This window comes from Heterocephalus glaber, unplaced genomic scaffold, assembly GCF_053883595.1.
Source record: "Heterocephalus glaber isolate CG9 unplaced genomic scaffold, H.glaber_assembly_v1.0 deba00001550, whole genome shotgun sequence".
NCBI lineage: Eukaryota > Metazoa > Chordata > Mammalia > Rodentia > Bathyergidae > Heterocephalus > Heterocephalus glaber.
This window is the reverse complement of record NW_028258343.1, coordinates 19269773-19282532: the sequence shown is the minus strand read 5'-3', so window position 1 is coordinate 19282532 and position 12760 is coordinate 19269773. Positions and strand designations below refer to the sequence as shown.

General features: G+C 49.1%; 1 protein-coding gene across 7 annotated transcripts in view; it reads left to right on the top strand.

The window, feature by feature from the left end:
• The first annotated feature begins 4043 nt into the window (after positions 1-4043).
• Tpd52l1 (TPD52 like 1) overlaps positions 4044-12760 on the top strand; it is a 78023-nt gene continuing 69306 nt past the window's right edge. For all 7 annotated transcript variants that reach the window (XM_004860136.3, XM_021240641.2, XM_004860135.3 and 4 more), the window contains exon 1: positions 4044-4193. In XM_004860136.3, coding sequence (XP_004860193.1) covers positions 4175-4193 — 19 coding nt within the window. In that variant the 5' untranslated portion in view covers positions 4044-4174. The remainder of the gene's footprint in view (positions 4194-12760) is intronic.

The following is a 12760-nucleotide window of genomic DNA, read 5'->3' as shown; positions in this document are numbered from 1 at the left end:
CATCAAATGTTAAAAGTGTTTAACTTTCTTTTCATTTGTACAGGGGCTTGCAGCTAAGAGTTTGCCTTAAATCTCAGAGGAGACTTGGGTCTTGGACTTTTCAGCAGTGCTGAAACTGTCAGGATTTTGTCACCTCTTAGAGACGGACTCCATGCCTTTTGCATAAAGAGATGTGCATGAGTCTAGGGGGAGGGGCCAGGGGATGAATGCTTTGGCTTCTGTCTAGATGTCCGCCTAAAGGCTCATGTGGTCATACGTGATGGTTTTTTGGAGGTGGCTAGATCTAGTGTGTGTGACTCTGGAATTGATGCAGTGCTTGGCTCGAGGCCATTAGGATTAAGGGTGTGAGTGCTGCCTGCCCTAAGTAGCCTGGATAAGAAAGAGCTGTGGTTGTCCCTTGTTGCTTTGGTGCCTTTGCTCACCATGAACTGTTTCTCCTCTGTGATACCTGCCTGCCATGCCACCCTGCTTTGGACCCAGCCTAAAACCTCTACAAACTGTGAGCTACATAAACCCTTTTTCCCTTAACTTGTGGGTGTTGGGTATTTTGTCTCAACAATGGAAAAATGTAACTAAGACAATGACCTACCGTTTTAATGACTGTTCAGGCTTATGACCCTCCACTTGGACTTACACCCAAATTCAGACTTACAACAAAAGAATGCAAGCAGCAGTGCAGCCTTATGGTGGCTCCTTCTACAGTGCTGTGATTTTTGCTGATTGTACTGTACTGTAGTTTTACGTTCTGTTATACATTACAGTAGCATGTAAGAGTTATGCAAATAAAAGCAAAGTCATCCAGTTGGAGTTTCTTTTGACCATTTCTTTGTTCAGAAAAGTGTAATGTGCATACTGTATACAATTCCTCATTTAGGGACCAAGTCGTTTAATGACCCAGTTGCAGAAGCACAGCTATGTCATTAAGCAAGGAATGTCCATGACTCCTGTCAGCGACCTCTAATGAAGAGACCAGTAATGTTCCTGAGTATCCCACAACACAACAAAGAGGTATGCAGTTAAAAAAAAAAATTGTCAATAAGGCCAAGTTGAAAAACCCTGCATTGAAACCATAAATAGCTAATACATTTTAGATATATTCTGGAAACTGCCATTGAAAAGTGATTATAGATTTGAGAGTTTTCAAGGAGTATCTTTTAGTCTATAGTAAACTCAGGATACAATTAAAAATATCTCTTTAGATGAAAACGAGAAACACCTTTACTGTCCAAATTCTTTGGACAGTCATCCATAATTTACTGATCTGTGAGTAGGTTTAGAAATTCTGGTGGAACTTAGGAAAAACAAACCTGTCCCCTCAGCTTTAATAGTGTGATCCATGTGTTGTGGTCACAGCATTCTGAGGGGTGAGTATGGAACATTTGTGCTCCCACAGGGACTGTTCCCTCACTGCCTCAGTAGCAGCTCCTTTTAGGCAAGTGTTCCAGCTTCACTAATTTTTGAAGTTTTTGGTAATGTTTTATTTTTTATTAGTCCACGTTTGCAGAACATTAATGACCACATTCCTCCCGGGAAATCGGTGCATGCACACGATACAGCTTAAGTCTTTTTTCACCGCATTCTCTCCTCCCTCCCTGCCTCTTTCTCCTCCCTTCATCACTCCATCCCCTTTCTCTTAGAGAAGGACCTGTCTCCCTACTTCCTGTTATCTATCTTTTATTTTCTCTTTGGGTTTCTCATATAAAAGAAACCATGCCACATTAAAGCTTGTGGGCCTGATTTACTTCACTTAACATCATGGTCTCGAGGTGCATCCATTTTCCTACAAATAACTCAAGTTTATCCTTCTGTGTGGCAGAGTAAATGCCCATGGTGTGGAAGTACCAAATTTTCTTTATCCTTTCTTCTGTTGATGGACATATATGGGCCACTTCCATGATTTAGCCATTATGAGTTGCGCTGCCATAAACAATCACTGTAATATGATGTATTTAACTCTTTTGGGAAGATTCCTAGAAGGGGAATAGCTGAGTCCAGTGGAAGTTCTAGTTTTAATTTTTTGAGGAATCTGCATACTGATTTCCTCGTGGTTGTACTAAGAGCTGAGAACTCAGTACCTTTCATCCTGGGTGTGGACAGTTTCTAAAACAGTCATTTTCTGTCTTGGAAGCATATCAATATTACCATAAGAGCTTTCAGAAACACAGGAGATCAGATGTCTGGGGGTGGAACCCAGGTGTCAGAAATGGGCTAAAGTCCTGCACAGGGTGCTGGCGTCCACGGGGCTGGGAGCCACTGCTTCAGAAATGGGGTCCCCAGTGGCACAGGAGGGGAAAGTTCAGCAATTCACACCTCTCACAGCACGCAAGGCTCAGGGCACCTAAGACACCTGCGGTGGGTGGCACAGCTGGTGATGCCAGAGCGGGAAGCTAGCAGCTGGAGGGTGCCAGGCTCACAGGCTGGAGTGACACACTCTCCCCGTGCAGCTGCTGCTTCCTGTCACTCCGTGCCCTGCCCACTCCGCAGCTGCCTTCTCACCGACCCCACAGGTGGCCCGAGCCTGTTTTCCCGTGTGGAGCATCTCTTAGGAGGAGACGTTGGAGGTGCCGTGGAGTAAGCACTAAAGAAATGAAGGAGACTCAGCATTGCCTGGGACTGGGGCAAAGGGGTGAGAAAGGCGAACTCTGCCTTTTTGTTCCACGTTGGTTTCAGTAGTGTCCAGAGGCCGAACCACAGTTTGAGGTTAAAATTCACGGCCTTATCGGAATCCTTAGCATCTAACACAATCTGGGGCACACTGAAGATGTTTAGAAATGGTTTCTGAATGAATCCCGATAGCTTATGATTATAAACATGACTAAAAATATTAGAAGGGTAGTAGCTTTCACTTTTATAAATCAGGAAAATGAGTCACAGTGTAGGTGGAGGTCGGATGACTCAAGCTGAGAAGTCACTTGCTATTTCTAGCTCATTCTAACAGTGGGGGGGTCAGCCTAACCCGTGTTGAATTTCCAGGGTTAAGAGGAGCGAGACAGCTGAACAGATCGGCGCCGGACCACTCAGTCCTCGCATTCCTGGTCGCTGTCACCATGAGTCACTCAAAAGTCCTGTGCTCAGCGTTTCACATACAAAAAAAACACGGACATTTGTGTACACGTGCGTGAAGCTGTGAGCATTTTTTCAAGCAAAGAGTAAAACTCCATTAATTTTGATTCGTCTAAACTTGAGAGTAACTTGGACCTGGATAAAGTATAACTGGTCCGCTGTTTACTCAACAGGTGAGTTCTGAGCTGTGCATTTGTCCAAGGCTCCTGGGCAGAGATTACGGGAGGCAAAATACAACACCCACCCTCGGGCCTAGGGCTCTTTAGGGTCTGTTTTACGAGAGAAAGAAAACACCTCCCGCTAAATGGCAAGCAGTCCAAGACCAGATGAAAGTGGATCCCACACGGTGATCCGCAGGTGAGGCTTGGGCAGATGCCGGGGAAAGGCGAAGCTCAGGCAGCCTTGGCCGGATGAGGGCTTCCAGAGCAGGCTCGGGGCCAGAAGCACACACACAGCTAGTGCTGCCGCGTGCGCCCGCCAGCTGTGTGGGTCCTGCTCAGGGAGATGCCCGATACCAACCAGCGCCTCCGCTCCCCGTCTTGGGCGCCTGGACAAAGGTCCCCGGGGACCCCAGGCCCCTGAAGTCGGACAGCACCGCAGCTCCGGCTCAGCTCTCCGACAAGACCGGCCTTCTCCCGGCCCCTGAGCGGACCCCTGTGCGCTGTGCGCTTGCGGTGATTCTGCTGTCTGAGGCTCCTGGTGCACGGCGCTGGCTGCCGTCCCTCGCTCCCGGGTGCGCGAAGCCTCCAGAGCACCTCAGAGAGCAGAAGTGCCAGCGCCTGCACAGGCGCGGTGCTCGCTGCTCTGCACTGCCGCAGGCGGCCCAGTGGTGATCACCCGGCTCGGAGATCTTCAAACAGAAGCGCCCTTCGAACAGCCCGGGCGCTGACGAGCGACGCGGACTCCAGCGAGGCCCAGCCTCCCGGCTCTGCGCTCCGCGGCCGGCAGGTGGCGCTGGCGAGCCGCCGCGCGCGGGACCCGGCGGCCCGGGGGGCGGAGGAAGCGGAGGCGGCGGCCGCGGTTGCCTCCCCGCGCCCCGAGAGCGGGAGCGGCGATTCGGGCACCGCGCCCCGCTCCAGCCCGCGTCCCCGCGCCGCTGGCCGCCGGCACCATGGAGGCGCAGGCCCGAGGTGAGCGTGGGGCCCGGTCGGCCCGGCCCGGCTAACTTCGCTCCGGGACGGGAGCGGCGCCCTCCTGCGCCCGACGGCCCGCGCCCGGGCTGGGCGAACCCGCTCGGGGTGGCGGGGTGGGCACGGGGCGCCCCGACCTGTCGTGCAGCTCGGGCTCCGAACCTGGGGTGCGCGGGCCCGGGACCCCGTCCCCCACGCGGGCTCGGCCGCAGCCCCGCGCCGGGACACGGACGCGCGCCGCGGGTTCCCGCGATCGGCCAGCCGCGGCCTCCCCGGGGGGCCTCTGTCCCGGGTCGCGCTGGGCCCGGCTGGGGGACCCGAGGGCGCCCTGCTCAGGAGAGGACGCGGCCCCCGTTACTTGGGCGCGCGTGGCCGAGCGCAGGCGGGCGGACCCGCCCCGCCCCGGAGCCGCGGGTCTCACGGCGAGGACCCCTCGCACCTCCGTGCAAACCCGGCCGAGCCGAACCCCAAACCCCCAACCCTCCGGGCCGGCTCCCCGCACGGGCCGGCCAGATTTCCCCTCGGTGTCCAAACGGGGGACAGCGACGGGGCCGGGGTCGCGGGGGACAGGAAAGTTACCCGGCCGCCTTACTCTTCGAGGGAGACTTTATTCACTCGGGACGCGGGCTGGGCCCTGGGGTCTCGGAGTGAGCAAGAGAACTTGGGCCCAAGTCCAGATCCCACGCGGACCGGGGATGGCCGCTGAGGAGCTGCGCTCCGAGAGAAAGTCACGCTGCACACAGCTTGGAGAGCAGAGAATCTTGGTGCCGGGTCCAATTCCAGTACAGAGGTGGGGCTCCCGGGCCGTGCCTTGCGGATGGGCCGGGGGATGAAGTCATCTGTCCTCCGTGTCCGGGGCATTGGAGATCCACGGTGCTCGGCCTCCTGCAGAGCGCGGGGTGGCTGCGTGTGGACCCACATCCTCCCGTGCGCTCCGAGCCTTCTCTAGGTTGCTTAGGACGCTTACACGGTGCGAAGACCGCGGCATGGCTGTTGTCCTGTGTGGTCTAGGAAATGATGTCAGGGGAGAAATTCTGCCCCTGCCCAGAGGGAGTATTTTCTGAATACTTCCCATGCGCGGTTGTTGGTTGTTGAATCTGAGGGTGCCGAGCCCTGGGTGTGGAGACAGCAGCCTTGGAGGCCCCTGGCCCGGCCCACACCGAGCCTCAGTCTGGGGCCTGGCCCGAATGGGCTACTGGGCAGTGGAGTTGGAGAACTAGGGTGGACAGAAAACATCCCTTCCGGTCTGAAGCCAGGGAAAGGACAGGCTGCGAACGCTGGCGTCTCTGGTTCTCTGAATTTGTTTGCTCTACTCGTGAGGAAATATTTCAGTGTATTGCTTTGCCAAGCATGAGGCTAGGAAGAGGAAAAACAGACTCGATTTCTGTCTCCCGAACGTAGGGTAGAGGAAGAGGCAGACATCAATCCGACAGCTGTTTGGGAGATAGAGTGTAACACGGCTGGCTGCTTGTTAAGGGTAGGCAGGAAGAGGTGCTGAGCGCCGGAGCGAGCGGGAAGCTGCCCTGGCTTCTGCTGGGCCTCCTTGCGCCCTTTCACTTCAGGTGGAAATTACTCAGCTCTCTGAGCAGATCCCGTTCCTGCCCCACCAAAGCCCACCCTGGCTGGTCCGGGGTCGGGGTGAGGCGCTTTTCCCTTCTACCTCAGCGCCTGGAGCAGTTTGGTGTTGGAGGATTCTCCCTTCGTTATGTGGATCGCCGTTCTCTCTACCCCTTCTTGCTTCCCCCTCCCTCCTAAGTGTACAGTAACTGTACGGAGACTGCCACACACTTCTATATAGGTTTTGGATCAATTGGCATGAGGACATGGGGAGCCATTAAAATTGGGGGCTCCTACTTTGCTTTCTAAATTCAAAAGTAAGGGGCGGGGAAGAGGGATAGTTACAAACGTTTACGAAACTTTAAGCTCTGTCTGAACTTCTGCCAGTGTGGAGGAATATAAAAAAGGACTTTTACAAGGGGATTGGATGGAACTTTCCTGGCAAGAGAGAACTAAGTGAATGCTTGCATCTTAGCTTCTAAGGTAGTCCTGCAATTTCCAAGGTATAGATGTCTACCTCCAGTGTGGTTTAATTCAGAATTATGTAGAGCCGGGATGGTTTATCTCTGCCTCTCTTCTCCTTTTGCCTCTTAATCTAGAGAAAAGCAAAGCTGCTTGAGGTCAAGCAGCGTCTGCCCACCAGATGCTCCCTGCTCCACCAAGGTGGTCTGGACGTCATTTGCAAAGGTGGCTTAGTGAACACAGAGGCAGCTCCTCGGCATTTTCCCATGCGTAAAAGTCTGGAAATGCAGTCTGTTCTTTGCCTTTGTGGAAGAATAGATTTCTTCCAGCAAAACAGGAAGACGTTCTAGGCAGTTGGTAGGGCCGAGCACACGTGGAACAATTCCCTGGAAGGGGCCAGGACGGAGAGGGCTGAGAGGGAAGCGCTTGGGAAGACAGCGCATTTCGCTTTCGTACAACTGAAGTGCACGTAGTTTCCGAAATAGGACGGGTCCACCTACGATTTGTGGGCTGGAATCACTGGGGGCAATGCCTGACAGTCTACAGTCTAGAGCAAGCTGTGATGTTTGGAATTTTAGGTGGGTTACATTCGTGTCCGGTTTGTGACAGTTTCGACTTATGGTGAGTTTACTGGATTAGGACCCCAGGGTGAGTCAAGTAACATCCTGAGAGAGTCTGGGTACGAATGTAGCCTTTTCCTGAGACATGTGGCAGTCCTGTAAAATAAAACCTCCTGCTCCTTTAAACCATCTTTCCATATTTTATTATTCTAAATGGAAATAGCTCTTCCTTGTTTTTGGCTTGCACAAAATCTTTACTGTTCAAAGGCAAACTTTCTCTTCATTTAACCCTTGTAAATATTCAAGTTAACAGCTAATATTCAAATTCCCGTGGTTGCTGTTCCAAATTAGCACAAACTTGGTGGCTAAAAAGAGCAGAAATGTATCTCCCTCTTCTGGACGTCAGAAGAGCGAAGTCACTGTCACTGGGCAGACGTTGAGGAGTCGGCGGGGGAGAGGGGTTGACCTCTCCCACCAAAGCCACCAGGACAGTCTCTCCCTCACCTCTTCGCTCCTGATGGCCATAACATCATCGTCTCTGCCTCCGAGGTTATTGCTCCCTCTCTGTCTGCCCCAAGTTACCCTCTGCCTCTCTTATGGGGAACCTTGTGATGGCATTAATCCAGGATAATTTCCTCATCTTGAGATCCCTAATGCAGTCGCATCTGTGAAGGGCACGTTTCCGTATACATGAACATTTACATGCCCTACAGATTAGAACTTGATGTCCTGGCCTGCCGCTACCCAGCCTACTGTAATAACTACTTTTTCTATTCAGATATTCAACTCAGAAGAGTTCTCAAAAGTCCATGAATGACATAAAGTAATAAATACTGGATTATTCCTACCTGTTTGCTAATCCCATCAAGGTGAAAAAGACATGTTACTTCATCTTATACCTTGCTCATGGGACATTTATTTAGTCTTTTCTTATTCCAGAAAGGACTTAGACCAAGACTTGCAAATACATAAAACACAGCAAGATAATATAAATTAGAAATAGATGAAAGAAAATAAACAAGGAGAACAGGAATTAAAGCAAGGGATGATAATCTAGAAAGATGCAGGCCATTATATCATTTTAGTTGATGTTATGTGGAAAACAAATCCTTGCTTTCTAAACAAAGGATGGAATTTTGATACGAAACAGTGAAGTATTCCCCCTTTCTCTTGCTCGGCAGCAATGTGTCTAGTGTCTTATATTATAGGGATGAAATTACTCATGGAAAAATTTTATTTTGCATTTTATATTGCATTTCAGGCAATATAAGCATAAACCTCAAATGATGGAAGGTAGCCTTTACACATTTTGATATATGTTTGCTTTCAGAGTACTAATACTAGTCATGTCTTCGAAGCTGACTCTTGTAGTTTTGTCTTCTCTCTAAATAAGCATTTTAAAGTAGGCGATGATGTACCCATTAGGTGAAGTCAGTCATTCACAGCAAATCATAAGCTATTATTATAACTGAACTCCTTATAAAACCTAACCTTGCAGTGATAGATACTGATAGTATTTTGCAACTCATTTTGAATTGCTTTTCCTCACATACACCTTGTTTGGTTACTAAATAGGCAGACACTGAAAAGTTTCTTCAAAATGAAACTTAAAATCAAAACAACCCACTTTCATGACCTTGGATAAGATTTTCTACCTAGTAAGATATAGGAAATAATAAATATTGCAGCAAACATGGGTTTGTTCTGATGAATATTTCAGCAAATAGAGAGGAGTAAGAGGGGATACTCATCCATTACATGCATTTCTGTTCTGAAAGGCAGCAGGGCATCCAGTGGTGAAGATCCAAGAGTCAGGACGAAGGGTGTGGATTTTAATCCTGCTGTTGTTACTGAGAGCTCATAGGATCATGAGCAAGTTACTGATCTCTAGGCCTTGCTTTCCCCATGTGTAAAATGAGGATAAGAAAGCTGGAATGCCCTGGGTCCCTGTGGGCATCTGGCGAGTTACTGCATGAGTGTTTGCTGCTGCCTCTACTGGCACATGGCATTAGCTGCATTATTTCACTGAGACCCAGGATAACATCATGAGGTAGATATCTTTGCTTCTAACTCATTTGAGAGATGGAAACTAAGGGTCGCAGAAATTAAGTGAGGAAGACCAGATTCACCTCCAAGTCCGTGAGCATGTGGAGTGTTAGCTTAACCACCCTGCCCCACTGTCTCTGGGCACCGAGGGGCAAGTGCCAAACGGGAGACGAAGGCAGCCTGCACACGGGTGGTCTTTGCAGAAGGGTTGTAAAGGAGACTTGGGCATTGTCACCGTGCGTAATAATGGCACAGAGAACTCGTGTGTGACGCCGTTCCCTCCCAGTGGGACTGCGAGGAGCTAGTTAGTACTAATTCATGCCGAGCATGATAATCGCATCATACTGGGTGTCCTTTAATCCCAGACAACACAGTACACACTTTAAGAAACCACCGTATAATTTAACATGTACAGCACACTTATGGGAAAGTAGTGTTATTTTCATTTTACCGAATGGCAAGGTAGCCGTACTGCTTTTCCCAAGTTGGACTTGTTGGAGCCTAGACTTGCAGTCAGAGTTTGACTTCACACCTGGGGACTAATTACTGCTCTCCACCGAGTTCTTAAGTGCTTATGCCACGAGTGTGTGAAGGTGCCGATCGTGACTATGCTGTATATTCTGTAAGATCAACGGGGCTCCAAGACGGCAGACTTAGCTGAACTACCCTCTCTGTCTGGGCCAGGGATGGCCTGAACTGGAATATGACTCAGTATCCCCGAGACCTTGCAGAAGAAGCCTGATGACTTAGCAAGTTGAGGGCTGGGTAGTGCTCACTTGTCAACAGATAGCTGGTTTTGTTCTCTTCAAGGCGACTTTACAATGTGAATTTACGAGTCACGTATCGTGTGTTTCTTAGAAGGAGTACAGCAAATTTTCACTAGCTCAAGGAAAACCCAGCTCAAATATGGGGTGCTTCTAATATGTTTTTCCACTTATCTCAGTACCTTAAAAATAAATAAAAGTTATGGGATCTGTGTGCTTGTTTTGGAAAGTAGGATCTGTATTGTTCAGGTGTTGAGTAAGCCGGGTGTGGTGGCACATGCCTATAATCCCAATACTTGGGAGGCTGAGGCAGGAGGATTGGTGTGAGTTCAAGGCCAATCTAGGATTTCAAAGTGAGTTCAGTGCCAGCCTGAACTACATAGTGAGACTGTCTCAAAAAAAAATGTAGATTTTCAAGTTAGTCATTCTACTTTTCATTGAATAGTTATTAAATAAAATGTAATTTATTTAAAATATATTCATTAAATTAAGAATTATCTTTAATACACCGTGGAAGGCAGCAGAACACTTTAATGCATTAGAAGGAAGCTCGAGTCCTCAAGGAATGCGGCATTTTAAATATTTTCTCCAGTGTGGATCATCTATACGTGTTGCATTTTGAGGCAGAGGAAGTGAAATTCCCGGAACATAACCACAAATCCCCAAGAATACCCTCAGCCACCAATGTATTGATGCTTTCGAAAAAGGCAAAAATCAGGGATTCCACTGTGGCCAGATAACACACCCTGCATGGAAAATGAGTGTGTTTGTCATACCCATCTCCAGACGTGTCTGTCAGCATCGGTGTCATCGATAACTTACATTTCTCAGTCTGCCTAAAATATGGAATCCTAGTCAACCCTTTGGAAATTGCAGCGTTTTTCTTTTTAATGAGAAATTTCAAGCACACCTTGTCCAGGATCATAGAGGTAGAGCTGATTCATTCACCAGACAAAGACAGCTTAGGTGAGGGAGTGGGAGAGGACCGCTTTAGAGTTCTCAGAGTCCCTCAGGGTCGGACGTTGGTGGTTTTCCACTAATTTCCCCTGCATGTGAAGGAGCTGAGACCAGCAACAAGGAGAGCTAAAAACATTGTCTATAAGTATTTCCCGACACCTTTGCTTCCAAAATGGAGTCATTTCTACATAGAGGCAGGGAAACATAGTTTCCCTTTCTTAAGCGTCAGGACAGGCCAGGAAGAAGATACAATCCTTGCCCCATTATTCTGCCTTAAATGGCCCAGGGCTCCGACAAGAAGGACAGAGATACTCATGCTCCCTGCAGTTTATTTTAGATGGCTGTAAGCCTCTTGTGAGCAGGGCAGGAGAGGAAAAGCTTTCTGTCCTGGTAGGGCGCATCTGGGGTTGGCGAATTAACTGACGCCATACTGGTTAACGGGGAATGCGTGTGTGTGTGCTGATTGGGAAGTTTTATGTGCACCTGGACGTGCAGAAAGGCAGGGATGCCCCAAGAACTGGTGAGCTTTGAGGGTTTGTACAGCATCTTCCTAGGGGGAGGGAGGGGCAGGAAGGGTACGACTGGGAGAGCAGATTCCCTGTCTGTGAAGGTCAGTGGGCCCTTCGGGAAGATGGAGGTTCGATGGCTCCTGAGGGTGTCTAGGAGAAAAGGAAGAGCGACTCCCAGGGGGACTTAACCACCGCACAGTTCTTCTGGGAGGCTCTAGGTCTAGGGAGGTAAGGGTTTCAGGAACCCAAGTGCCTTCAGCTCAAAATAATTCTGTAGGCAGAGTGACATGGTGTAGGGTGGCATCTCCTGACCCCTTCCACCCCACCACTTGCTCATGTTTTACCCGATTCGTGAAAGCCATCACTGGCAGTGAAAGCGCAGTACAGTGTCTCTGCTTGGCCAGCAGGATTTAGTCATCTCCAGGGTGCGACATCGGGTCCTCAGAGCCTTCTCAGTGACTGTCTCCGAAAACGGAAGCAGTCTTCATAGCGAGGTTTGCAGGGTTCATGCAATGCTTAAAACCTGCACTTTACAATTTCTTGTGTACAGTCGAAGCCCACTGCTTTTTTTCCACAGAAATTGTTTTCACATCTACAGGTAGCAAATCTCTGGGCTCATGAATAAGCAATCTACACATTTGAAAAGCAGATCTTATATTTTAAGAAGGGAAGAGGAAGTTGAGTACCAGTAAACTAAGCTAAAATGTACATCTGAAAGGACATTCAGACATACATTTGAAAAAAATCAGAGCCCCAGTATTTTTCTGGGTTGATGTAAGTTCATTTGATTATGGAATTGATGGTTTCCTTCATGAAGAGACTGGGGTAAATGGATCAAAGATACTAAGCATTAGTGTTTTATACCTTCTTATCCCAAATCTCGTGCTCCCTTGGCAGCCCATATATAGACACTGCTCATTTAATGACCAAGTCCCATTCCTGTGATTAGGCCATTAAATGACCTGGTCGATGAATGAGGAATTGTATGTACATTGCAATAGTCAGAACAAAGAAACGCTCAAAGAAAATGCCAACTGGATGATTTTGCTTTTATTTGCATAACTCTTACATGCAGCACTATAACGTATGACAGAACATAAATCTACAGTCCTGTACTGTGCAGTACAGGTCGGAATGTGGGTTGTAAGTCCTAGCAGCAGGTCATAAGCCCAAACAACATGCCTCAGTCATAAGTCTGAAGAGTCCTTAGATAGGTTGTTTAAAAAGGAATATCTGTACACAAAATTATTCCAAATCTGACAATTCAATCCAAAACCATTTTTATGAAGTTTGCTAACGGAGGGCAACAGTAGAATGTATTTGTACCTAGCTTCACCCCGCCCTTCGGGAACTGGAGTTAGTGTGTCCATTTGTGGTGAGTTGGGGATTCACGGCCGGTGTGGTAGACCAGTTGCTGCTCTGTGCAGTGCTGCCCATGGAGCACTGGCTCTGCTAGGCTCTGTGCTCAGATTTCTGTCTGTTCCTTGTATTTCCTCTCCGAGGCTGAGGGGAAATAAATATTTCATTTCAACGTAACAGAAGCCGCTCTGTCTGCAGGAGCCTTGATGGTCCCGGGTCATAGCCCTGAATTTGGTTCCATTTGGTTTGGAGAAAGGGGGCAGTGCTGACCTCCCCTCCCTCTCTGACCTGCGTCTCTGCCTGCCTCCCTCCCTGTACCAGGCCCAGGGTTCAGGCCTCAGTCCTCGTCTTGG